Source organism: Rosa rugosa, chromosome 1 (assembly GCF_958449725.1).
Source record: "Rosa rugosa chromosome 1, drRosRugo1.1, whole genome shotgun sequence".
Lineage (NCBI taxonomy): Eukaryota > Viridiplantae > Streptophyta > Magnoliopsida > Rosales > Rosaceae > Rosa > Rosa rugosa.
In genome coordinates this window covers 61,358,157-61,383,456 of record NC_084820.1, presented here as the reverse complement: position 1 = coordinate 61,383,456, position 25,300 = coordinate 61,358,157, and the positions used below count along the sequence as shown (strand labels likewise).

The window sequence follows — 25,300 nt, the reverse complement described above, 5'->3', positions numbered from 1 at the left end:
TCATCGTCTTATCCAGATTTGATGTAATGGTTTAGGTGAGTGGATTAGATCGCTCCGTGCATATATATGTATATACGGTTGGTCTGTGCAGCTAGCGAGCTATAACCACTAGTTGGTGCACGTGCTGATCATGATCATGGAGCTAGATCGACCGAAATTAAGAGGGGCATCATGCTTGCACATGCAGCATGTAATATATGGATCATATGAAGAAATAAACATAAACTATTAGTTTTGTAGTTCAAAGAGGAATTAATATGTATGCATGCCTTGTGTTCCACTGTCCCCTTCATCCCATCACCTTCATTCTAATCACCCAATCATCTTCTTAATTATTGATTAATTACTTGCAGTTTACTTTCTGGGTTCAGATAGATCCATCAGCTATGTAATCTTCGAGAGCTTTTGCTTGCGGTTTAACAACAGTCAACAGAGTTCATAGTCCAAGTAATTCATTTGCGTATGTGGTTCTTTGGAGTTCGATCGGTAATGATACATTTGAATTAATTTTGTAAGTTAATAAATAAATAGAAGTCAACAATCGGTTGTCGATCTTCTTAGGCTCGTAAACCAGACTAGCCCTAGGTGGACTAGGCGTGGGCCTATGGTTCCCAACTCAATGAGCCCCAAATAGTTTATGTATAGAAAATGATACATCTTTATCAATAACAAATTTGTCGTTAACTTATAAATAAAAAAAATTGTCATTAAAAGCCTATATAAAAATTACCACACGTTTATTCATCGATAATAGTCTTCCATACAAAAATAAATTAGTGATACACATTTGCCAACAAATGTATTATACTTAAAGTCTCTTATAAATAAAATATAAAATAAAAAAAAGTCTCCCATAATGTTCACCCAAGGAAGATAAACACAAATAGAGGCAAATTTCTTCTGTTTTTTGTTCAAAAGAAGAAAAAATTGAGTCAAACATTTCGCTAGTAATATATCAAGTATCCCATGTAGAATAAAATGGAAAGATGACACACTATACCGACCGGTAAATAAATCATCATCAAAAGTCTCTCATAAAAAATAAAACAAAACATATATTGACCAATATTCAAGGTAGGAATCATGTTCATCAAAACTTAGGATTCACTGGTTAGAAACTTTCCATAAGAGAAAAAAGAAAAGAGGTTAGAAAAGGCAATTTCCGGAAATTTGAACAATTTAAATTCAAGACTGAATTTTTAAGAAGTGTGCGGAGCAATCTAACTTTACCTCCAAATCCAAAAATTTCAGGGTTTCCCTCCAAACCTTTCAAACTCAAATGCTCTTCTCCTCTCTCTCTCTCTCTTTATATTCCCACCATGAAACTCTTCCTCTTCCCATCTTCTCTCTCCTTCTCTTCCCTAATTTTCAATCCCTTTTCTCACTGTAACCCTAAGTCCATGGCCTCCTTCAAACCCTCAATCCCCCTGACCAGCGAATCCGCCCCTTCCAGCCGCCCCCCCTCCGGCGAGGTCCACGTCATCATGGGTCCCATGTTCGCCGGCAAGACCACCGCTCTCCTCCGCCGGATCAAGTCCGAGGGCGCCAACGGCAGGTAAAGTTTGAATCTTTGGGTTGAATTCTGGCTGATGTGGGAGAGATGTTGAGTAAATGAGACTAAAGGTTGCAACTTTGAGTCAGGAACTTATGAATTGTTGAATTTCAGGAATGTGGCGATGATAAAATCGAGCAAGGATAACAGATACGCCGTCGATTCGGTGGTGACTCATGATGGGGCTAAATTTCCATGCTGGGCGCTGCCGGATCTGTCCTCGTTTAGGCACAAATTTGGAGGTGATGCTTATGATAAGGTAATTTTGGAGCTGGGTAATATATAATCTTTCTTGGGTTTTAGTAATTTTTTTTTTTTTTTTTTGGTAATAAGTTTGTACTATTTGATCTTGATCTGGGTTTTGAATCTTTTGATGGTCTTGGAAGATATGATACATGTTCTGGGAAATGGGTCTAAGGAAGTTATTTAGTTAGTGTAATAGTGACTGAGGGAGTTATGTTTTTTGTGGTGATGTTATGTATAGTCATGGACTCATGGGTATAATGAAGATTTAAGGCTATTGAAGGTTGTGTTTTTGATTTGATTAGATGAACTAATTGTCTTCTTGTTGTTATTGATTTATGTTTACAGCTTGATGTTATTGGTATCGATGAGGCTCAATTTTTCGAAGATCTATATGATTTCTGCTGCATGGCTGCTGATCATGATGGGAAAACTGTGATTGTTGCAGGCTTGGATGGTGATTACTTGAGGTGCTTTTTTGGTTTAGAAGTTTGATTTTCTGTTTGGGCTTTTTGCTCATTGTTGTGTTTGTGATGTTACTGTGGTGAAGTTGGTTTTAAAATACTGTCTCTGATTCTTATTGACAGGAAAAGCTTTGGCTCGGTGCTTGATGTAGTGCCTCTTGCTGATACAGTGACCAAATTGACAGCTCGATGTGAAATGTGTGGCAAACGAGCTTTCTTTACCCTGAGGAAGACGGAGGAGACGAAGACTGAACTGATTGGTGGGGCTGATGTCTACATGCCTGTTTGTCGTCAACACTATGTCAATGGACAAGTTCTCATCAAATCTGCAAGAAGTGTTGTGGAGTCTCATAAATTTAAGAGTGGCACCATTTCAGAAGCAGCTCCAGTTATTTAGTAACAGCAGTTGCTCTTTCACTGCCTATTATATGTTATCTTTAGCTGTGTATTATAAGAGGCAAAAGTAGCTGATTGCCTGCAGTTGTAGTTTGAAGTCCAAACATGGGAAATCTGAACCTTACATTCCTTGACTTGGAGTTTATTCATGAACTCTGATGTATCTCTTCTCTTTATGTTTATACAAGTATTTTCTTTCCAAAAACCACTTCTGTAGTTGAGTTTAATCTAGAAATCAGATCATTTGTTAGAAGTTCCAGCATCTTTTTGTTCTGTTTATCAATTTTTATCCCCTTGACATTTTCAACGCTGAATATTTGAACATATAATTCCATGTTTTCTTGGCTACAAGCACGCCTATAAGTATTTTAACTTTTTCCAAGAAAAATTGACAAGAGCAATTATTGACACCATGTGTATGATCATTACTTGTTCTAATTTTCTTACATATTATTCTGATGAGTATTCTGCTGCTGTGGCTTAGTCCATGGGCTGGGGGCACCTGGTTTTCTCTTTAGCTTTCTACTTCCAAACAAGGAAATTCGGCAAAGGACCTTCAGTAGTCGACTGGCATACCTTCTTTGGGAAGCAAAATTCACAGAGCCAATGCAACCTGTTGTCTGTCCAAGTGGGTTTCCCTTTTTGCTCAGTGATCTACTATCCTTACCATATGATTTCGTGCTCGGTGCTGCAGTTAAAACTGGCTCTTTTGAAATGCTCTGCCATTGGAGACTCCTCTTCAAGGACACGAGCTCTTGCTCAAGATTCTGAATTCTGAAGCTTGTTGACTCATATTCTTTCCTTGACAGCTCAGGTTTCTGATTTACCAGGTCCTTCTGTAGCAAAAAGCTCAAGGGTCTGCTACCAGCTGGCTCATCTCCATCTGTGTATGGACTGGGACTATCCCTTAGATTCTGGCTCTTGGAGTTTGGGCATCTAGTGGTTGAGAGACTCCCAGAAAACTCTCCACAGTGCACATATCGAAATGAATCTGAGCATTCTTTGAAAGCTTGGTGGGTGCTGAGTTGCTGCACGAAAAGTGCTTGAACAATCAAACGCAGCGGCATCAACTCATTTTGAACAGCGTCAATGCATGCCTCTTGTGACAGTTTTTGGCAGTTGAGGTACTTGCACACTGCCCACTTCTCTTCTTGGCAGACTGTTGCGTGTGCCTGAACAATACAAATAAACTACTGAATCAACATCAAGTTTGAGAGTAATTCTAAGAAGATAAGAAGGTCCAATTATAGTAGTTACCTGCAAGAAGGTGTTCATTGCTCTGTAGAGTTTGTCATGATTGTGTCTGTAGGATATCGGTACTCTTTCGATGAGTTCCATGAATCTTTTAGGCTGCATGTTTGGATCAGTAGCTATGTGAGAAAGATATGCATCCCACAATTCTGCAACAATTGAGTTGCCTGCTGAAAGGCTATGATCCCTGTCCAAATTAGCTGATACATATGTTGAAATTATGCTCTCCATTGTAGCCAGCTCCATGCTAGAAGATATTGACTCAGTCCCACTTTTTGGAAAGATAAAGTCTTCCAGTTGGGCAAAGTGCAGTTGAGATACAATCTGCTCTTCCAACTTTGCCTTACTATCACCTCTCAAACCTACTTCAAGGGATGTAGAGAGAATTGCAAAGTAAAACCCAACGGGGATTGCTCGACTAGCCTTCTCCCCCTTGGGAAGCAAATCAAGAACACCTTGGAGGATAACTGAAACTTTATGATCATCCCCAATTCTGTGACCAGAGTTCTCCCAAAATTGGATTGTCTTCTTTGAAAGTACCCATTTGTTAGCATAGAAAACAATAATGGGGCTCAAATACTTTTCTTTCATACCTTGTCTTCTCAAGGACCCTATTATCCTCTTGAAGAATCCAAATGGTAAAGCAATGAGATCCTTGATCCAGAGGTCCTGACTCATAATCTCCTTCCCCATTTCACAGCTCCAATTTCTGGTGCTCAATGTGTCCAGTGTGAGTACCGGTGTGTCACGCCTTCTCTCTGGATCAAGAATCTCCATACAAGCCATGAATGCTAGGCACTCAATGCAGCGGCTCACGATCAACAAGTCTTCGGACCATGGAAGCAAAGTTTGGCACTTTTGGAGTACTATTAAGGTGTCATTCCAACTCTGCATGACCACTTGGTTTAAGTAGAGATCAAAGCGCTCGCAGAGGTTGCCAGAAGAGTATTCTTCTGTCATTTCTAGAAACTCAGCTGCACATCTCAGGGCTACCACATTGAAAGGGTCAATCAATGTGGAGGAGCCATAGATAAACAATGCAATCATCTCAAAGGTCTCTGGCCCTCCAGGGAAGTCTGGTGGTAGCTCAACCTCAGCTGAGTCATTCATCCTTTTCTTGAAATACCCACTTTTTGAAAATATTGGGTACTGAAAATCAAATGAAATAGACTAAGCCAAAATGGGACAGTAAAGTTCAAAACATAAAATCTACAAATTTCATGAAAAGAAAACCGCCAATATGAATTTTCTTACCTTGTGAAGGTTAAAGGTCTTACCGCCAACTCGAACACTAACAGAAACAGGCAAACCAGTCTCTTGAGTCCTGAAAAAAGACCCCGAACATCAGTAAAAGCATCTTGCAAAACATAAAAAATGCTCCATGAAAGTAAAAAAAAAAAAACCATCTTACCATGAAATTATCTTAATCTTGAGCAAGGCTCCAACATTTGGAGAAGAGAAAGGGCTTGAAGATACAGAAGAACTATCTTTTAGTGGGCTTGCAACTTCCATTGCTAGAGCTCATAAATTGCTCTTACACTGAAATTTACAGAAAGTGAAACTTAAGGAAGCAATGGGAGTCGATTTAAATCTATAAGCACAAACATGTACTTGCTTTATAATATAAGGACTTCTGTCTACCCAGTTGCCAGTTTGCCACAAATTGCTCTAAACTTGTCTCAAGAAAACGAAGAAAATAGTACAGCTTCTAGATTTCATGACAAAGCCAGTGGGATGAGTAAGGAAGAATGATTAAAAAGAGGTCGTTTGTAGAAATTTTGTCCACAAATACATTCGTGCATAGTGTTTCTGGTCAAAGTCAAATGCACACGAGTGAAACACTGATCAACATCCAAAATTTAAGGCTTCATATACGTTCTCGAATGATGAGAAGTTAATTTAATTCAACTTGGGTCACTACTATAGTAGAAGACGGTAAGTTTTCTACTCCCTTCCATGTGGTTTGCTTGCGTAACAAGTTTTGTGCCTATGCATGTATCGGACACAACCTGTAAACCATCAAAAATTGATAGGAAATCCTTGTTCATTTGACGCTCAAAGTTTTAAAGTTTTACTTCTTGTTAATTTACTTCATGTATACTTCCTGCAAAAAAGTTTTCTCGTCTGACGATCTAACATGTTATGTTGTCAGATTGTGTATCACTTAAGTACTTAAATAATGAATATGTAAATTCATGTTTTAGTGAATACTGTTAGATACAGTTGATAATTTCCATAAACAAGACATGTCACCAATGAAAAGGTTAATTACATCGGATGGCTATTGTCCAATTTTAGTGAATCCACGGTCTCCACCAAAAAAATAAGGGCCTTATTGATAATGGGTTTAGGCTTTTAGTAGACTATACGATTCATATAACAATGGTTCAATGCCATGTCCCCATGAAAATTCTACTTAATTAGAGATGGAGATCTGCAAAAGAATGTGCTGGGAAATAGAAAAGGAAGGAGACATGTAAACTAGTAAACTAGTAGTTGAGAAAAAGGACTAGAATATGATGAAGGGGGAAGATGGAGTGAAGGTGAAGCTTGGTGTTTACAAATGATGTAGCAAAACAAACACCCAAGACGGCACGTTTACTTAATTTTGTGCTGCTTTGGATGAAGGGGCATTGCTTGCTTTCTCCCAATAACGACTTTTGCTTAATTAGTGTACCCTCTGCAAGTTTATATATACTTCATTTTATACATCAATATGTTAAACCATGACTTTATCTTGAAAGCTTAAGTAGTCTTGATTGAGTCAACAACAATGTAATACTTCATTTAGCCTTTAGCATCCGTTCTTAATCTTTGCAATTATATCATATATATCGAGTGATAAAGTGGTGCATATTTTCGATACCCACAATGAGAAATTCCCCAAATATGCTTCGAAGAACCGACTCAAAATTGCTTCCTCTAGCTGAACCCTACAATCTTTAAAAACCTTGAAACCTTTAGTAAATAGCCAGATAAATAACGTAAGGGGAGCAAACTACGCCTCGCAGTTCTTACTTACCTGTTGTTAAAAATTGAAATATACCGCAATGTCAACAATGTATACCACTCTTATGTAATGCATACCATATGTATAATTGTATAATCTGTAAAGACAGCAGACATAAAATTCTCAAGGACTGAAGTACAGCTATGGAAAACAAAAACAAAAGAAAGTACAGCTATAACCCTTTAGGCTGAAGCAATACATTCCTTTAAAGTTGCAGAAATACATATTTATTTTTTATCTGTCAAGGGATTGCTGCTTTATTCTGAACCAGAAAGCATTAATGTGATATGATAATTACATGTGGGAAGTAACGTGGGAGTCACTGATTTTGCTAAAACACTAAAGTACTTCTGGCTTCCACTTTTATAAATAATTTGTGAAATAAACCTCTATACAAATTAATAATTAACTGTACCAGAATTCAATTTTAGGGTAATCCAATTGCACGGGTTAATAATAACTAATGGGACCTCGCAATACTACCATCATTTACCTCAACTTAAGGAGATAGAGAGGCATATACTCGAATAAAGAAACCTCATCTGCTGGTTCAGAAATGAGAGCTAAGCCCCACAGCCAAGCATGTTTCGTCTCAAAACACCAGTAGTTTCAAAAAGCCATCAAGAGCTTGGATCAGGCTCTTCAGCAATGACTTCAGAAAAGAAGGGGTCTCTGAGTAGGTCAGAGGCTGAAGGTCTTTCCCTCGGCTGGCCTATGGATTTCTCAATAAATGCCTTCACCTCTGGATCAGTCACCTTGGACAGGGATTCAGGCCTTATACCAGCTGTGACCTTCCTGTATATCTTGACAACAGTGTCACATTCACTGTACGGTATCTCCCTCGTTACCATCTCCAGCAAGCACATCCCAAACGAGTATATGTCCACCATCTCATTGTAATCCTCCTCGTAGAGCTCAGGTGCCATAAACTCAGGAGTTCCTAGAACAGTATGTGCTTTGTGGCTCCTCCCCAGTATTGCTGCAAATCCCAGATCACCGATCTTCACCTTTAAATGAAAATCATAATGGTTAGAGGCCATAAACTTATGGATGGTTATGAGAGAAAGCCAAAAGTGACTTGGATTATGTATTGTTCTATTGCTTACAGTAGAGGTCCAACTCTGCAGTCAAAACATGCAAGGGACCAGGAAAACTAGATATTGGAGCGGATATCAAAGACCCCAAATTACAATCAGTTATGATAATGCAGTGCAGAATGTAGATATGGAAAATGTCAGATTCAAAGATTAAGATGCAAAAGTCTGTTAACAAAAAATTTAGAATTCTACCTCATTATTCCCCATTTCATTTTTCATCTGAAAAAACTAGGCCTAACAGAACCCTGAAGCTCATAGGTGAGATGGGATTGCAGGAGTAAATTTCTAGAAAGTAATTAGCACATAGAGGCCTGGGGGGATCAGGGCCACCTCAGGCCACTATATAGCTCCGCCACTGCTCATTTAACTTATAACCTAGTGCTCGTCATGTTATGCAACAAAACAATTGAAACACCATCAAGGATTAGGGGAGTGACCGGTTAAGAAAAACTACTTCAATTGCTAAACAAATATATTCTACCCTAGTTTGGGAATAGAACAGCAATTTCCACAGTCCAATGCAAGTGTTAAATTCGTATGAATTATAATTACCTGGCCATTATTCCCATTGACAAAGATGTTGCTGCAATTGAGATCTCTATGAATGATGCATGGCTCATGTGTATGGAGGTACTGCAATCCCTCAAGCACCTGCTTTGACCACTTCTTCAAAGCCTTAATATTCACACGGCGATGCTTCTTCCTATAATCCCTCAGGTTCCCAGAATTGCACACCTCCGTCACAAAATTCAAAGCATTCCGCTCAACATCCTTCCACACACTGTAACACTCGATAATATACTTGTTCTCCAACTCTCTCAATAGCTTAACCTCCGCGTAAAGGTGATTCAACAGCATTGGATCGTCGGTAAAGTTCTTCAACCGCACCTTATTCCATGCCACCTCGTTACCTTGCTGCTGATCAAATGCCCTATAGACCTTCTTGACAGCACCCTGACCAAGGAGAACATCATACCTGCCAAAACGTCCGGTTGGATCAACCTCCACAAATGGTTCGGAATCTGGATCAAAAGTATTAGGATAAGGGACTGCCATCTTCAAAAATCAATCTGAAAAGGTACAAAAACCAGTTAAGGCTAACATTGACACTACTATTTTCCACACTTCCAAAGAGACATTAGTTCATTACTACTACTAGAACTTTAAAAAAAAAAAAAAAAATCTAAAATTGAAAAAAGCAGGAGACACATGATTATATGAAAACTGGAGGTGAAGAAAAATTGAAACTTGAGCATCATCAGTAACAGATACAAAGTAAATTTCATAACTTTATACGATTATAATTTGAAAATCAAATTAGAGACTACACCCCAGAAGCAGAAATCAGTAAAAAAAAAAAAACAAAACTAAGCTAAGCAAAACTTTGATTGATACAAGATAGAGAATTACGTAAAGACACAAACTTTCTTAGCTTACACAGCAGAATGCGAATCAATTAGGGCTGAAATTGAAGCGATGATTAGTATTTGAAGCCAATTCTAAGAAAGTACATGGTGCATATATTGAGAGAGAGAGAGAGAGAGAGAGAGAGAGAGAGTACCTGAGTTCAACGCGAAGCAAGTAGCAAAGCTTTGAACGTATTCGATTTTTTTGTTTCTTCTTCTATTGCCAATCAGAATTTGTGTTTGATTAGGAGAAGAAGAAAATGCCGCTTTTTTATAGGAACCGCGGTCAGTTTCACTAAAACGACGTCGTCAGCTGTTGCTTACGTCGTTCCAAGTTCGTCTGCAGTCCGCCGCTATTGACCAAACAAGCCCCTCAAATATTTGTGTTATATATATATATATATATATATTTGAGCAAAATTCAAAATATTTAAGAAATTAGTTTATAGGAGTCGAAAGGTTATATTCAAACCACAATTTGACATATACTTTCTTTGTGCACAAGAATTACGGATATATTTTGACCTCATCGATTAAAATGTATTCTTTTTTATTCATGTTTTGTTATGTAAAAACTCATTGCAAGTAGGTTTCGGTGGATACCAAACAAGAGATACTTAGTTAGGAAGGCATTGAATCACTTGGCAATTGGCTTGTGAAGCTTGTGAAAGTGTCAAATTATACAGAACAGTTAAAGTGGGGGTTGGTGTTTTTTGATCGAGCCCTGGTTTGATTTGAAGAGTATGACGGCGTCAAACGTCTTCATGAAGATCTTGCAGCTATTGGTACTGTTTCTAGCCCTAGAGACAAGGGCAAGGGAAAGTTTTAAACTTTCCTGGTCTTCTTGCCTAATACTAGAAGTATGGTCTTCTACTACTTTCATCTTAGTTTATCTAGTTGTATACCAATTGAGGTATCTAGCTAGGCGACTAGGTTACTGTTCAAAGGGAGGTCAGTAGTGAGGATTTTGTTTATTTGTTGTTAGGCTCAATAAGTGAGCGTATGTGTTAACAGTGAGAGTCACCTATCTTTTGCTTAGCAGCTCGTGCCATTTATGATTTTGGTATGAGACAGCATCTGATGTACATGCCTTCTGGCCATGGATAAGTAATGAAATTATCTATTCTTCAAAAAAAAATTAAGAAATTAGTTTATAGGAGTCGAAAGGTTATATTCCAACCACAATTTGACATATACTTTCTTTGTGCACAAGATTTACAGATATATTTTGACCTTATCGATTAAAGCGTTTTCTTCTTTATTCATGTTTGTTATGTAAAAACTGATTGCAAGTAGGTTCCAGTGGATACTAAACAAAAGATATTTAGTTAGGAAGGCATTGAATCACTTGGCAATTGGCTTGTGAAGGTTGTGAAAGTGTCAAATTATACAGAACAGTTAAAGTGGAAGGTTCAAGATTTTTTGAGATTTGTCCGTGGCTGCTCATCAAGTGCTTGAATCAATGAGCGTCTCTTATTCCACAACTTCATATACTACCCGTGTCCCAATCAAAGATCTGCAGAGCTAGGATACCACCCTTCTTTTCCATAACTATGACCTTGTGATGCACATCAGTATGAGCTTGTATCTCAACGGCAGGGGTTTGATTCTCTGTATTACAAACACGGCTCAGATGAATAGTCATGTCCAAGCAGAGGATCCAAGTCCCAATTGTGAGTTGCACTGAATGCAGATAGGAGTAGCACGGATCTGAATTATTTGAAGATAGGGACAACTGGAAGAGAGGTCATCGTAGACAAGAACCCAGTAGATCAACTCGTAAAACACACTTAAGATGAAACAGAAACTTTCTCAGTACAAGCATTCCTATTCCCTTTCTATTATCCTGTTGGAGCAAAGGAAGCACCTCAACAAAGGGTTAAGATTCTAGTTGCTTCATTACAAGTTTTAACGCCGAAATGTCTAGGAATCACATATAACATGAGGTATAAACCAGCCTTTCCAGGTAATTGACCTTAAAAGCAACCAGTGAGATGACATGTGAAAAGAATCTATACTTAGAACCTGTAAAAGACTCGGTGACACACGAGTAACAGATGCAAACTTCAATTTCCAGTTCATGCAAGTAAATGATCCATACTTTGACCACCAGTTTGTGGGGTTGAGATTTTTCAGGAAGCCAATATTAGCAGGTTGATTTCAATCAAAATGAGTGTGGGCAATACTTAAAGTCTAATGTCCTATTCGATGGTAAGATTATGTCTCCCATAGAGCAAGCCTTATGAATATACAGACTGACCATACAACTCACCTTTACGATGAGAAATAAAAAAAATTAAAAAAAAAAAAAAAAAAACTAAACTTTACGATGCACTTAAAATGAACCCCACCCAGATATGACTATTCACATCAACCAATCCACATAACCAGTAGGAATCAATACCGACAATACTACTAATATCAAGAATTCAATGCAAGTATTGTGAAACTACATCCACTATGACTTTCTGATTCATGCTATGCAGTCATGATACTAAATCAATAACAGAGGCACGGTTTTGATAAATATGTTCCCTGAAACACAAATATGGATTGGACCTCAATGATATCAGAACTTGGATCTTTTGAACCAAAAAAAGAAAACACTATGCAATGCAATGCCAAATTACTTTTTATGTCCAAGGCAAAGCAAAAATATGAGCTAATACTAATGGGGCTTAGATAAGTAGTGAATTATGGAGCAGCAACAAACCAACATAACTCACACTGTTGGACCAAACAATTACAATTACTCCTTGTCAGCAAAAGGAAAAACAGCTGAATTTTTACATATATAGTTCAAAACAGAAGGCTTATTAAGTGCCAAATACAGTACTAATTGCTATGATGAAACATCACACAAATAGCACTACAAATTACCAAGGTGAGCCCTCCCTTGCAGAAGGTGATCTTGATTTCATAGTGCTAAACCTTGACACACTCCTTCCCCCTTTAGGAGTAGCCAGACCAGGACTTGCACCTCGGTAACTGGCTCGAAGAGTTTCATCAACAGTAGATGAAGACTTGGCAATTGCATTCCTCACAAACTTCTGGGCAGCAGGAGAGAGTGTCCGCACACTTGGACTGGCACTGCCAGCTCTAGAAGGCGATGGCAATGGCGGCTTTGGAAACAATCTTTCCCTTTCCCTCAGTTTCCGTGCAGCTACTCTTGAAAGTGAGTAAGCCTTCTCGTCTCTTGAAGCCGGGCATGGGATCCTATACTGAGGTCCTTCACTCCCACCAATATCAAGAGGAGTGTCCTCAAGGTCCAACCTCAGTGGCGTCCCTTCAATTTCACCCCATGTTATAAACGGCGATTCATCAACACCTGGTGCAGGGGACGGTGTCTTCACAAAACTATACCCATTGTCCGCTTTCTTCTCTGATTCCACATAAAACGGATTCGGAGTCTTCCTCAAATCATCCAAATCATACTTCTTCAACTTATCCCCATCTCTATCCAATATAACCGGGGTCCCCCCTGCAACCGGAGGATAAAGCACCTCATAGCCACCTTCCTCTTTCGGCCTATCCATCATCTTCCCATGAAACCTAGTATTCGTCCGACTAATCTCCTTCTCCAAGCTCTTCATCCTCACCGACCTTTCCTCCAAGGTCAACGGAGCCTCACCCCGATCAGCAGGATGGTACATTAACAAATTCTTCGCCGTATACTTCCACCCTTCCAATGTACTGGGCGGCTGATCAGAAGTCCCATACCCATCAGTGATCCTATCCCTCTTCACATCCTCGATGGCCTTCACATCCTCCTCCTTTTCGCCTTCCAACAAATAATCATACCTCTCTTTCCTCTTCCTATTCTCCTTCTCTATAATCTTCGTAAAGCTATCATTGTCCTCACTAGTATACCTCCTCACAAACTGGTCCAAGCTCAACGACTCCTCAACGCCACCACCGTCACCGTCGCCGGAATCAACCGCACTAGGCAACCCGGCGTTAGGGGTTTTCGGGGTTTTTCCATCGAAATCATCTAAAGGGGTACAACTACGCAAGAAAGTGGAACCGGGGGTTTTGGCATTAGGGTTTGAAGTACGGGGTACCTTGTTGCCGCGGCGCTCGATGATCTGTAACTGGGCGTCTCGGATCCGGACCGGGTCGCGGGTCTTGATGGCCTCCAGCCAGTCGTGGCGGTCCCGGAGCTTCGCGAGATCGGGGAAGAAGTCGCGCTCGATGATCCGCTCGAGCTCGGCCACGAAGGTGTCTTCGTCGAGGACCTTGGGGCAGGCGGCTCTAGGGTTTTTGGGAGCGGCGACGGCGGTGGAGCTTTTGGGGGTTTGGAGGGTGTAATCGGAAACTGCGGACGGCGAAGGGGAGGAGAGGTGGCGCGGGGAGCGACCCGGAGTGCCGAGCATTGTTTTTGTTGGTGTGGAATTGGGGATTTAGGGTTTGGGAGGGAGGAGAAGGTTGGGATTGAAATCGAGTGGGGATTTTGGGAAGGATTAAGGACCAAGATTTGGGTTTTAGGGTTTGAGGTAAGGAATTGGGATTCCAATCGGAGACTGACTTCAATGTATGGCGCGTGGAACATGTGGGATGCGTGATGGTGTATATAGACGCGTCACACCTGATACGAGACAGCGCCAAGTTACCAGAAAATAAAAATAAAAAATAAATAAACGATGTGAACTTACCAAAAAATAGGACACGAGAGATTGGTAAAGATACACGCACTGTTGAGATTGAACGGTTTTGAGTGATAAGTAATGAACCCCACATATGAACGGCTGAGATTGCATAGTTAGTGTATGTGTACTTGCACCACCGTGTATAGAAGAATTTTCGAAAGTTGTAACTCAGAAAATTGCTTGATGTTTTGAACGTGATTAAAAGCATTGCCCAAAAGAAATATTATACAAAATAAATATAGAGTGAATCAGATACTGTTGCTTTTATATTACTTTTTATTTTAAATAGATAATGCGTATTTATTTACTTGAAATGAGTATAAAAATATGATAAAAATTGTAATATTGTTCTTATATAAACGAAATTTGAGTGAAAGTGGGCCCAAAAGTATGGAAGCTCTCTTGTTCCTTTAGAAATTTGAACACCTAGTGAGTGAAGGTAATCAAATCCAGCACATTTAGAAGTATGTTCTCATTCTCATTCATCTCGTAACGAGCTTATCAATTGGAATCTATGTAATCACTTAGCTTTGAGTTTTGTACCTCCTTTATATGTTCGAGAAAAGTTTTATTTAAATACGAATTAACATGTCTCAGGATAAATCTATTGAGTTCATATTGTACATAAATATCAATGTAGTCATATAGTGAAGTTATTGTTGAAACCGTGTAACAATTGTAAAGGGAAAAGATATCTCAAGATTGATTGAGGGTTTCAAATTTTTCTTCTTTCTCATTGTAGGATGAATCTTTTTTTCTATTCTCGCACTTACCAAGCATGAAAACCGAAACATTCAATTACCCAAACTCTTGACCTATCAACAAATAAAACAAGATAACGTACTCAATCTCACACTCAACTTTCACTAAAATACTATGTAAATAGTAAAAAAGGTGTAGTTTACCCCAATATGGTCAAGTTTAGTAGAAAATCATACACCAGAGCGACAATGTCGGAAACGCCGCTTCAGAATCATAACACTGAATCGGCCATTTCCGAGCAAATTAAAATTTCTTCGAGAATGAAATCGAACCCAAAAAAGCCCAAAATAAAAAAAAAAAAAAAAAAAAAAAACAAATTAAGTCTTAGGTGTACATTACCAAATGAAGAGAAATGGAATGGAAGAGGAACATCGAATCATTTATCACGCTTTTAAGAAACAAGGAAATGTTGTGAATGGAGGTCCAAACCCCATGGTCCACATGCTGCTCCCTGTAGTAATGATTTCCACGGCCTAAAAACCAATCCCAACTAAGCTCCACAGATTCCTCCCTGCACCTCCTCGCACCCAACACATTTCACCTCCCCCCTCTTTCTCTCCCCCATCGTGTTATGGATTAGACTCTCAGAGCTTCTTCTTCTTCTTCGACTCTCACCTCTCTCACTCCAGCACCCAATTCCCACCAACTCTGCTCAAATCCCCCACCGCCGCCGTGATCTCCGCCTCTGATTTCATCTCCGGCCGCCGCTTTCCCTCGTAATCCGACCACCCTGATCGCCAAATTCATAGGGTTTGTAAGTCTCAGCTCTTGAATTTAGAGTTTCGCAGATTATTATTTCAGTAATTTTTTGTTTCTGAAATTTACATAGACTTGTGTGTGCTTGGGATTTATTATTTTTGGAAAATTTATTGCTGAAATTAGACCTGTTTGGTTGCTCAGAAATTGTGTAAAAAAAAATTGTGCCTTTAGTTTCCATTATGTGCTGTCTGAAACCCTAGTCAAGTGTTCGAACTGAGCTAGTAGGGTAGTACTAGTAGGATTGCTTCACTTAATTGTTGAATTTATTATTTATTTTTTATTAAAAAAAATCGCCTTTTTTCAGGTTTTAATCTGAATTTTCTATCTGGGTGCTTTTTGGGTGGTTATTTAGTGGTGAATTTTTTTTAACAAAATTTGGAGTATTGCTTCTGTATGAAAAGTAGCAAAATTTTGAAGTAATACTACTGCAACTTGTAATGTAATCTGCAACAACCGAAGATATGGTTATGGCGGTCAAGTGACTCATAGGAGTGTCGATTTCAGTTCTGTTTCTTTGTTTTTTTATTGCTCTGATTTGTTCTGAAGCTAGCAAGTCCTGACCTTGCTGTTCTTGTACTTGTTTTACATAAACAGAGTGGAACAACGAGCGGCATGTGTATTGTTTTGAGGGGAGGTCAGTTGTGTGACTGCATTGTGAGTTGAATTGCAAGCTTGTCTGTGTCTGATATAAGAATCAAGGTCACATGGTTTCGCTAGGGAAAGATGTAACGGATGAAGTTGCATCTGATAATGTACCGAAGAAGGAGAATATTGATACTGAAATCCATGTATCGCCACATCAAACTCCTACTAATGGGGTCTGTCCACTGAAATCAGATGATAAAGGAAGCGCTCCATCTAAAGTACCTAATAAAGCATTGCAGGTGCCTGATGGTGGTATTACTGCATTGCAATTGCAATCAAATCAAGAAGGAAGTGTTTCCTCATTAACATCTGAGAAGGCATTGCTGACCCCTGAGACTGGTGCCCTTGTCTTGCAATCTGGTCATGAAGGAAGCACTTCATCTAGAGTGCGTGAAAGACCGTTAGAGGATGGTTATAACTGGAGAAAATATGGCCAAAAACTTGTTAGGGGAAATATTTATGTACGAAGTTACTACAGATGTACACATCCTAAATGTCCTGTGAAGAGGCAAGTGGAACGCTCCCATAATGGGCAGTTAATAGATACCGTTTACTTTGGTCAGCATGATCATCCTAAACCTCAACTTAGTGTCCCAATAGCTGTTGGTTTTGCTGTGTCCGTTGGTGAAGAAAGAGCAGAACAGCAGTTGTTAACCAGTGGTGAAGGTGAGAAACCTTACTTAGTTATATCTAGTTCTGTTTTTTACATCCAGAAATTTGGTTCATTTATTTATTTGATAACCTCGTATTTGAAGATAAACCATTGGAGGCACATGGCGACACACCTAAACAAACTGAGCCAGTAGATCCCCTTCAGCATTCAAATGTTGCAGAGAATGAAGCTGTGCAGGGTGTGCTCTCTTTATCAAATAGAACTAGAGATGGTGATCCAGACCCAAAAAGACAGTATGTTAATGCTGCATTTTCTATATATATATTTTTTTCATACACGATATTCTGGTCACCTCACCTTTGTTTATTGCCCTCGGCCAAAAAAAAAAAAAAAAAACAGGAAGAAGGAAAAACATAATGGAAACTCCATTCCGGTGGATAAGCCAACTGGTGAACCACGTGTTGTTGTTCAGACTATGAGTGAGGTTGATATAGTCAATGATGGGTACAGATGGCGCAAATATGGGCAAAAATTGGTAAAAGGCAATCCGAATCCCAGGTATAAATAAATTTAATGTCTACTTTTTAATTTTTTATGTTAGGTGTATACCTGATCTCTAGTTCAGTAAGGCATTCTTTTTCTTTATTTAACTTGCACATAGCCTATATGGTTCGGTCTAATTCAGTGGGTTTGTCAGAGAAGGATGCGAAGGGAATCTGTTTATTTGTAGTTTGGAATTTCTTTGGTAATAACTATTACTTTAGAGCTTTTTCTCACTCTGCTGTACTTTTGCAATTGCATTGTGTAGGAGTTACTACAGATGCTCAAATCCTGGATGCCCTGTTAAGAAACATGTAGAGAGGGCGTTTAATGATTCAAAAGTGGTTATAGCCACATATGAGGGGCAACATGATCATGATGTACCCCCCTCGAGGACTGTCACCCCTAATACTGCAGCATCAAATGTGTTGCCAGCAGCCCACAATGGTGACTCTGGCACCAAAGTAGAAGCGCATGCTGTCAGCCGTGCTAGTGTCGCATGTACCAGCCCAGAACATGAAGGTAAACCTATCGAGCAACCTGATTTTGAGTCAAAAACTAAATCACGAAGAATTGATGCTGCTGCCGCTGATATGGTTGTCGATTCTGATCTGGGTCCTGAAAGAAAGATAAATGAAGAATTGATTGGTAAAGCATGTGTCCATGAAGAAGGTGATCCCCATGATACAATTGTTTGTAGAGCAAATAAACTGCAGAATGGCAAGTCAGAAAGTATTCCATCAGAGCAAGAAAAGCGAAAGCCAAAAGCAGAACCTGTTCAAGGTTAACTTGCCATGCTCCATCGAGATTCATCTAGACCCTAAATAATGTATTCATGTACCGGAACACTTCTGCCGCTAGGGGGTTTATCTTATTCTTTCTTCCTCTTTTTATGTTTTGGGAGAGGATGACCTTTAGGGAGGTACTCTTGGCTGGAGGGTAGGACAGTAGGAGTTGATGAAATGACATTGATGTTTGACAGTGTCATAAGTTGTGTAAATTATTTATCTGGATCAAATAAACTCAAAGATGTAGGTCATTAGGCTGGGGACTCAGGAGTACCTAAATATGATAGCTGTGTTTGCTAGTGTAGTAGTATTCTGTAAACTGTTTGGCTCGAGATTCTGTACCTTCAAGGCTTTGAATGAATGTATGCTAAAGACGGCAGAGTATGCAAGATTAGATCAGATTGTTATCAGTCGAATGGGTTTAACTTCCAATGCCATGTCCTCCATTATACAATTTTGAATCACTTTGAAAGACTAAAACCCAGACAGTTATTGAGAAAATTTGGAAGAGGACCAAACCATCATTTTCAATTCACTTTGTTTATTGGTTTTGAATTTAAAGCATGGGTGCCAGTTTCTCGACAACCATGTACAAACGCCTGAAATCAGTTCTCCCCCACCCAATCAAACCAAGAGGTTCGAGGCACTAAAATGGCCTCGAAGAAAACAGCTCACTCCAGTTTATGAAGTGTACACAGCAGTTAGCAGCTAACAAAAGTGTAAAAGCAGATGAGAAAAACATGCTCTATTCTAAGCTTGCCTTGCCTCATTACAAGAAAGAACCATCAATTAGTGCCAGGTTTGCACTTCCATGCACAAGAAGCAACCAAATCTCTGTTCTTCCAGCCGAGATAGAGCGCCCCATCTCTCTCTTGAAGCCTGTACTTGTCAGAGTAGTTCTTGAGCAGTGTCTCGATGGTTGCATTTACCAAGGAGCTTAAAGGGTATGGAGTAAATCCTGCCATTGCAAACCGAGACCTCCACTTCCCGAGAAGCTCATGTCTTTCCACCCTCTCAACCCCCTCACAGGCGATTATGTTCACAATTTCCCTGGCCAAGCAGTGTTGCTCAACATTGATCCTCTCCTTGTGATTCCTCGGAAGAGTTACATCAATTGACTCAAACATAGCCGTGTAGTAATTTAGTGTTTCCACAAACCTCGGAAAAAATGCAGCAGTGTTTGTGTTCGATTCTTGCTCAACAAGGGTCACAACTTTTGGAGACAAGCTCTTAACCAACCTCAATAGCCGATCACGATGATTCTGAGTGCTGACGCTCTCATCTGGCATGTGATGCAGCATGAATGCAAAGTTCATAGCCAAAGCCTCCCCAGGTTTAACCCCAAGATTCTCTAGCTGAACATCACAACCGGAGATAGCAGCGGCATGGAACTCAAATGGCACCTTAAACATCTCTGCAAGCTTAGATAGCCTCTTCCCCACAATGCTGAGTCCTCCACCTCGGGCATAAGCTGACATCGAATCATCAATACCAGTTATTCGAATATGGGGTGGTCCTCCAGGTCTTGCTGCAAAAGCCTGGATTAGAGTCAACCACTGACTCCCCTGACCAATTTGAAAATCAATGATGTGGACTCTATTTTCATCCTTCATGGCTTCTGCAATGGCTCCATTTGCAGACATATACCCAAACTTGAAGTAGGGACAGACCTCATAAAGAATATGCATGTAAGACAAGAGTTCAGAACTAGCTGTTTCATTGCATCTCAGTGCTTTACAGATGCTGCTCCCTGAGGATGCTCGACGCGCAACTAGTCCTTCCAACATGTATGCTCCCAACCTTTGAATTGGTTCACCATAAACCGAAACCATCTGGTACAGTTCATCCATCATCCACTGTGCCATCAACAGATCATTATCTGCTACTGCTTTTGCACAGAAGACAAGGACTTGATTTAAATCCTTCTTAGATATTGAGTCCATAATCTGTCCCCAGCTGTCCACTTCTGGCCTGGTATTGCTTGCCCCATTCTGAAGGGAACTGCAATAGTTGTCAAAGTTATTGGAATCGCCAAGCATTGCGGTTTCTAATTCTTTCAGCTTGTACTTGAAGTCGGTTGCATCATCAGTAATGCAGGAGCCACTTATTGAAGAGCCATATGTATGATCAGGAGAATGGTACTGGTAATGAGAATCTTGATCATGCTGAGACACCGGGCTTCCATTGGGTGAAAAACTGACAGTTGATGGGGAGTTATAAAGAGTGTTGTAGCTGCCATTTGCTGAGGACGACTCCAAAGTGCAGTACCTCTCACGGAAACTCTGAGCCGTGGAGTGGGTACTTTGGCTGCTCTCATTATATGGTGGCTGGTGGTCCAAGACCCGGAATGGAGGCAAGCAGTAGGCTTCTACTTCTTGCATCGGTTGATAGTGCAACCGTTTCGACATACCTGAACTTCTGTGCTGCTTTGATGCTTGCATTGGACAACAGCTGCAGCAACGAAGGTAATACTTCTTCTCTTCTTGCCAAAAGGTGGCTCTCTCTATATGGGTTATTCGGTGTTCATGGGAGCGGTATAGGAAACCTTGACAGTACCTTTATGACAACAAAGGGCCTTGGTTGCACCGATATCTGGGACAAAGAGGTCACAGCCTACTATAGAACGAGCATACAGCATAATCTGCATCAAAGAATGAGGAGATCTGTGAGTAATCATACCATAAAGATAATAGGTAAAAAGCCACTTAGTTCCTATGCATTTGGGAAAGTGAACAGAAACTTCGAATCTCTAGCTAAGACTGAATTGAAACTGTCATATATGGCAAAAGAGGAGACACCCACTGGATCAACCCTTTTTGCCTCTATATCTTGTATACCCAGCTAGTGTAAGATAGCTTAAATTGTTCTTTACATTTTTTATTCGTTTTCGTGACTTCTTGATCTTCATTTCCTTCAATTATTTGCACTGACCTGTGAAACTTGCAACAATTTCTCCTAAACCTATTAACCTCCCAACTGAAGAAGGTAAGAAATCCTCAAATTTTCATCCTAAAAGAAAGTAAAAGGCACAAGGCCCTGCAAGTGATATATCTCAACCAAATGAATGATCTTAGCTAATCCAACCTCACACATCATTTCCATCACAACAGCCAAAAGAAGCTTTGGATACAGAAGACTTAATATCAAGAACATCAAATTCAAAAAACAAATCGGAAGACTCTCAAGTATTCTTCTTCATGATTAAGTCAGTATCAGATAAAATAAACAATTGCCACATTTCATCCAATAAATCATAAGAGAACAAGAAAAGTACTGATCTTTGGTCTCACACAATCAAATTTTCATTCCATGAGAAACCCATTTGTTTAAAGCCAATGATGAGTTTAGATACACAAAAGAACAAGAACAACCAACCAATTTCATGGTTTTGAAGCTTCAAGTTTGAGTCTTTCCAGCAAAAACAAAGAACATGTGGAAAACAGAGCAGCATGAAACCCACTGAAAGGAACACAGAGTTCAAACATGACATACCTTGAAGAAGCATCAGTGCATCACAACCCAATTTTAGTAGTAAACAATCACACATGATAACACAACTTAGACCTCCAACTTTCCATTTAAGGTATTGATTATCACAACCACTCTACCATGAGTGTAAAACTATAGGAATTTTCGTGGGTCTAAAACCTTAATGAATGATATAACTTTGGTCTAAGAAAAACTTCAACTTCAACATCAAGTCTTGGTTTGACAAGAATACCTTATTGGGGGGATTTCAAGCTTTGGAATTCCACTCCAAGACCAGAGAAGCCTTCTGAGTGAGTGAGAGAGACGGAGAGGAACAGAAGGGGAATCCACCTGTGGACTATAAAAAATTCTCCATTAGATAAAGCCCGGCAATTGCTTTGAAACTACATCACTACCACTATATGTTTGCAACTTTGGGTCTTAGTGGAAATTACCAAAATACTCACCATGTGCTCCACAAGATAGTTCAAACCTAACCAGCACCTTGATAACCATAGCACACATTCTTTATTGTCATTTTAATAATAGAGCTTTTCCCATATTAGCAGCTAAAGCTGGCTTGCTAATTTAATTGGGAGGGTTATGAGTTTGATTTTTAGCTTTAAAATAGTACAGCTAAGATCTTTTGTGGATACTATGGAATCTTGGTTTGATTTGAAGACCAGTATTTGATTAGCAATGTGCGTTGGAAAAACTTGGAATGTATGTATCTAGAAGACTAGACCTAGTTGCTTGATATCAAATTAACATAATTCATCTGTTATGTGCTTGCAATTTGAATTGATTAGAGATGAGCCGAAACATTGTCCATTTGAGCTTTAGACTTTCAAAAATGTTTCAATCTCATGTGATATAGTTTTAAAAATATTAACACAAAAGGCAGCTCGATCTTTAACTGATTCTTTACGAGTATAACCTAACTACCAAGTTCATTGAAGATGCTACATGACCATCTGACATAATCAAGAATCTCTGGAAGGTACCTAAGAAACTTGGTACATGTATGTACTTGTCTCATTGGTCCTTCAAGCAAGGTCACTTGCAACTTCTAGTTGAGTCTGCAGAAGGTACCTACGAAACCCAGTACATAAAACTGATTTAGCGTCAATTAGTATGATTATTGGCAACTTTATTGAAGGACAAAATACGGTTCAATGTGGTAAATAAGACCTAGAAAGAGAAAGTCTTGGAGTCAATGGAGGGTAATAATATGGTAGATTTGGACCGTTTGGTAGAAGTGGGATTTGGGTTTGGAACCAGATATGATCTACTTCATCCGGGAAAGTGACATAGATGGTTTAGCAGAGGAGAACCTAATAAATAATAATGGTAAAGCGATAAATTTAGAGATGACGTTGGAAAGTAGTGCCTTCCACTTCAGATAACATGCTCTGCCTTTCTTGTCATGTCATTCCTTCATTAAAATCCGATGATTCCTATCTGCAAAAAGATCAAGTTGCCTGTTGCCCTTATGTTAATGATTTGAGAAAGATATATATCAATATATGCTGGAATTATTTGAACTATATTCTATAATGGGTGTTCAATAAAATATTAGCCATTTTATTCAACCCACTAAGGGATTAGGAGTGCCAGTAAAGGCAATCATCCCTTTTTCAAATTCATCTTCAATGAAGTTTAGTATACTATTTTCTATTTGTTTGATTGAAAAGGACCTCTAATCTTCACTTGAGCTCAAAATTTCTAATTTTCTATACAAAGGCTTCCGAAGTAAGAGAACGCATGCTGATTAAGTAAAGTATTTGACAAATTGCTTAAAAAATAGAATCAAAGATAAATGACAATCGAAACCAACAGATCAATTGTTGAATTTATATATCTTATCGCTAAAAGTATTTCATAAGTCCACCACTTAACACCTAGGTTTAGAGTTTGGTGAAAATTCCAGTACTCTAGAGAATACATTGAGTATCGATTGAAATATTGAAACTTAAAAGCTAGTTTTAAATTTTAAATATCACTTAAATATCGATAAAATCATAAATCCACCACTTAACACCAAGATTTAGAGTTTTAGTGAAAATTTCAGTACTCCAGAGAATATATTGAGTATCGATTGAAATATTGAAACTTAAAACCTAATTTTAAATTTTAAATATCTATAAAATCAAATTATGAAAATTTAAACAAAAATTTCAATAATTTTGAAGAAATTTAAACTCTCATTGTCTTTGCTCTCACTGTTGGGACGTGGGGTATTTGAAGTACTTAATTATTTTTTGGTCATCAAAATCACTTTATGCGCATGCAAATATATGATACAATATATATATAAACTTTGAAAGTTAGAACAAGATAAGGACTGCAGAAATCGTCATCAAAATTCTTATTCTAGAAGAAGCATAAATTAATGTTAATGAACCATTAACAAGGATTTATTTTGGGACCCCAAGAGAGAATTTCAGACCTTAAATCCATGAATGTATGCATGCAAAAGTGATTCTAAACGCTTAAATTATGTTAATTAATTAGTAGAATCAGATGTGCAGAAGAAACTATGTTAGAAAAGGAAATCTTGTTGCTTCCTTGTCCCCTCTAAGTGAGTGTAGTTAGTGGCCCACTATTTAATCTCCCATCACCCTTTCTCAATCCCTAATTGGCATCTTGTGTTTGTTCTTCATGCAAAAGAGGAAGACAAAGAGACAGAGGAGCATTTTGCTTCAAGGAAGAATCAAGTATGGATTAGGGTTTAAGTTAAAAGGACCTCTAATCTTCTCCGATATTGGTGTTTATGGAGATCTCAAATGCTTGGGATACAAGACATGTACTCTAAGTTAGGCCAAGTCCATTCTTGTTATGGGTTAAGAATTGAGATTGAGGAACAAAACAATGTAGTTAAAAGATGAAATATGTGTTCAAAATTGTTGTTTTTAGTTTTCGGTTTAAATTACTAACTTATTTTTGAATAATTTAAACAAAATTTCAAAGTTATTTTCTTCTGTTCAACTTGGTGATGGTGGCTCCCAACTATATACTTAGCTAGCAACTAGTAGCTTATAAAACAATTGGTAGTTAATTATAATAGTCGAACTCATGATCACATAGCGGTAGATAACTAGTAGCTAGCTTATCATTTCTTGTCATTGGTTGGAATAAATCTAATCAAAGCCAATTAGTCACCTAATTAAAACAAAACTTAGTCTAGAGGCTCCCAAAATTAGCTAGGGCTCAGGGTATGCAATAAGGAACATGGTCCCTCTCAACTAAGACATACAAGGTCTACAAGACTAGGAATCTAGGATGTTTTCACAGTTACCATCAAAGCAAGTCTAACTATGCTTTCCAAAGTTACATGAAGTGAAGCAAATGATGGAAATTAAATGAGTGAAGCAAAAAGAAATGATGAGAGGGCTTGACTTCTTGAACCACAATTGTGAGTTCCCCTATCATCACGCCGACCATGTTTTCGGCTTTTTTGGGAGATTAGGTTGATAGCAGCAGCATTTAGCTTCTTCCTGCATGCTTTGTATTTTCTGATTTTTTGTCATCTTCTTCTTTTTCTTGCATGCTCTCTCTCTGCTCTCTGCAAATACAAAATTTTGGGTCCAAACTCCGATCTTGTTCTGCATTTGGGGTTACATGTAGGACCTTATTGCTATCGTCTCCTCTTCTTTTTGG

At 38.9% G+C, this 25,300-nt stretch overlaps 6 protein-coding genes across 8 annotated transcripts; 2 read left to right on the top strand and 4 right to left on the bottom strand.

The window, feature by feature from the left end:
* The first annotated feature begins 1,092 nt into the window (after positions 1 to 1,092).
* Positions 1,093 to 2,863, top strand: LOC133743759 (thymidine kinase a). Its single transcript, XM_062171792.1, has 4 exons — positions 1,093 to 1,555; positions 1,667 to 1,811; positions 2,144 to 2,265; positions 2,383 to 2,863. The coding sequence occupies exons 1-4, from the start codon at positions 1,320 to 1,322 to the stop codon at positions 2,654 to 2,656; spliced, it is 777 nt and encodes a 258-aa protein (XP_062027776.1). The 5' UTR covers positions 1,093 to 1,319; the 3' UTR covers positions 2,657 to 2,863.
* Positions 2,864 to 3,005: 142 nt separating this feature from the next.
* LOC133743750 (BTB/POZ domain-containing protein At5g48130) lies at positions 3,006 to 5,629 on the bottom strand. The gene is made up of 4 exons (XM_062171784.1): positions 5,318 to 5,629; positions 5,161 to 5,230; positions 3,913 to 5,055; positions 3,006 to 3,827 (listed from the first exon to the last, which is right to left on the bottom strand). Exons 1-4 carry the CDS (start codon positions 5,416 to 5,418, stop codon positions 3,099 to 3,101), a joined length of 2,043 nt encoding a protein of 680 aa, XP_062027768.1. The 5' UTR covers positions 5,419 to 5,629; the 3' UTR covers positions 3,006 to 3,098.
* Positions 5,630 to 7,097: 1,468 nt separating this feature from the next.
* On the bottom strand, positions 7,098 to 9,653 carry LOC133743766 (probable serine/threonine-protein kinase WNK11). The gene is made up of 3 exons (XM_062171800.1): positions 9,575 to 9,653; positions 8,566 to 9,083; positions 7,098 to 7,923 (listed from the first exon to the last, which is right to left on the bottom strand). Exons 2-3 carry the CDS (start codon positions 9,067 to 9,069, stop codon positions 7,537 to 7,539), a joined length of 891 nt encoding a protein of 296 aa, XP_062027784.1. The 5' UTR covers positions 9,070 to 9,083; positions 9,575 to 9,653; the 3' UTR covers positions 7,098 to 7,536.
* A 2,496-nt stretch (positions 9,654 to 12,149) lies between these two features.
* Positions 12,150 to 13,972, bottom strand: LOC133725909 (uncharacterized). Its single transcript, XM_062153314.1, has one exon. It carries the CDS (start codon positions 13,790 to 13,792, stop codon positions 12,296 to 12,298), a length of 1,497 nt encoding a protein of 498 aa, XP_062009298.1. The 5' UTR covers positions 13,793 to 13,972; the 3' UTR covers positions 12,150 to 12,295.
* A 1,345-nt stretch (positions 13,973 to 15,317) lies between these two features.
* Positions 15,318 to 18,571, top strand: LOC133725907 (WRKY transcription factor 1). 2 transcript variants are annotated; one of them, XM_062153313.1, is made up of 5 exons: positions 15,318 to 15,577; positions 16,181 to 16,897; positions 16,987 to 17,137; positions 17,244 to 17,402; positions 17,653 to 18,571. In XM_062153313.1, the coding sequence occupies exons 2-5, from the start codon at positions 16,291 to 16,293 to the stop codon at positions 18,170 to 18,172; spliced, it is 1,437 nt and encodes a 478-aa protein (XP_062009297.1). In that variant the 5' UTR covers positions 15,318 to 15,577; positions 16,181 to 16,290; the 3' UTR covers positions 18,173 to 18,571. The 2 variants fall into 2 exon arrangements, with proteins under 2 accessions (XP_062009297.1, XP_062009296.1); XM_062153312.1 differs by having other exon boundaries at positions 15,318 to 15,581.
* Positions 18,572 to 18,693: 122 nt separating this feature from the next.
* On the bottom strand, positions 18,694 to 22,047 carry LOC133725906 (scarecrow-like transcription factor PAT1). Of its 2 annotated transcripts, none has more exons than XM_062153310.1 (2): positions 21,894 to 22,047; positions 18,694 to 20,813 (listed from the first exon to the last, which is right to left on the bottom strand). In XM_062153310.1, the coding sequence occupies exon 2, from the start codon at positions 20,611 to 20,613 to the stop codon at positions 18,958 to 18,960; it is 1,656 nt and encodes a 551-aa protein (XP_062009294.1). In that variant the 5' UTR covers positions 20,614 to 20,813; positions 21,894 to 22,047; the 3' UTR covers positions 18,694 to 18,957. The 2 variants fall into 2 exon arrangements, with proteins under 2 accessions (XP_062009294.1, XP_062009295.1); XM_062153311.1 differs by lacking the exon at positions 21,894 to 22,047 and adding an exon at positions 21,665 to 21,873.
* Between the last annotated feature and the right edge of the window lie 3,253 nt (positions 22,048 to 25,300).

Bases quoted from the DNA above. Each gene is read 5' to 3' on its own strand.
- LOC133725906 (XM_062153310.1), bottom strand. From the start codon at position 20,613: ATGCAAGCATCAAAGCAGCACAGAAGTTCAGGTATGTCGAAACGGTTG.
- LOC133725907 (XM_062153313.1), top strand. From the start codon at position 16,291: ATGGTTTCGCTAGGGAAAGATGTAACGGATGAAGTTGCATCTGATAAT. The intron at 17,138-17,243 runs GTATGTTAATGC...AAAAAAAAACAG, and splicing joins GATCCAGACCCAAAAAGACA to GAAGAAGGAAAAACATAATG. The intron at 17,403-17,652 runs GTATAAATAAAT...TGCATTGTGTAG, and splicing joins AAAGGCAATCCGAATCCCAG to GAGTTACTACAGATGCTCAA.
- LOC133725909 (XM_062153314.1), bottom strand. From the start codon at position 13,792: ATGCTCGGCACTCCGGGTCGCTCCCCGCGCCACCTCTCCTCCCCTTCG.
- LOC133743750 (XM_062171784.1), bottom strand. From the start codon at position 5,418: ATGGAAGTTGCAAGCCCACTAAAAGATAGTTCTTCTGTATCTTCAAGC. The intron at 5,231-5,317 runs GTAAGATGGTTT...GTCTTTTTTCAG, and splicing joins AAGATTAAGATAATTTCATG to GACTCAAGAGACTGGTTTGC. The intron at 5,056-5,160 runs GTAAGAAAATTC...TTTGATTTTCAG, and splicing joins AGACCTTTAACCTTCACAAG to TACCCAATATTTTCAAAAAG.
- LOC133743766 (XM_062171800.1), bottom strand. From the start codon at position 9,069: ATGGCAGTCCCTTATCCTAATACTTTTGATCCAGATTCCGAACCATTT. The intron at 7,924-8,565 runs GTAATTATAATT...TTTCATTTAAAG, and splicing joins TCAATGGGAATAATGGCCAG to GTGAAGATCGGTGATCTGGG.
- LOC133743759 (XM_062171792.1), top strand. From the start codon at position 1,320: ATGAAACTCTTCCTCTTCCCATCTTCTCTCTCCTTCTCTTCCCTAATT. The intron at 1,812-2,143 runs GTAATTTTGGAG...TTATGTTTACAG, and splicing joins GAGGTGATGCTTATGATAAG to CTTGATGTTATTGGTATCGA. The intron at 2,266-2,382 runs GTGCTTTTTTGG...TCTTATTGACAG, and splicing joins TTGGATGGTGATTACTTGAG to GAAAAGCTTTGGCTCGGTGC.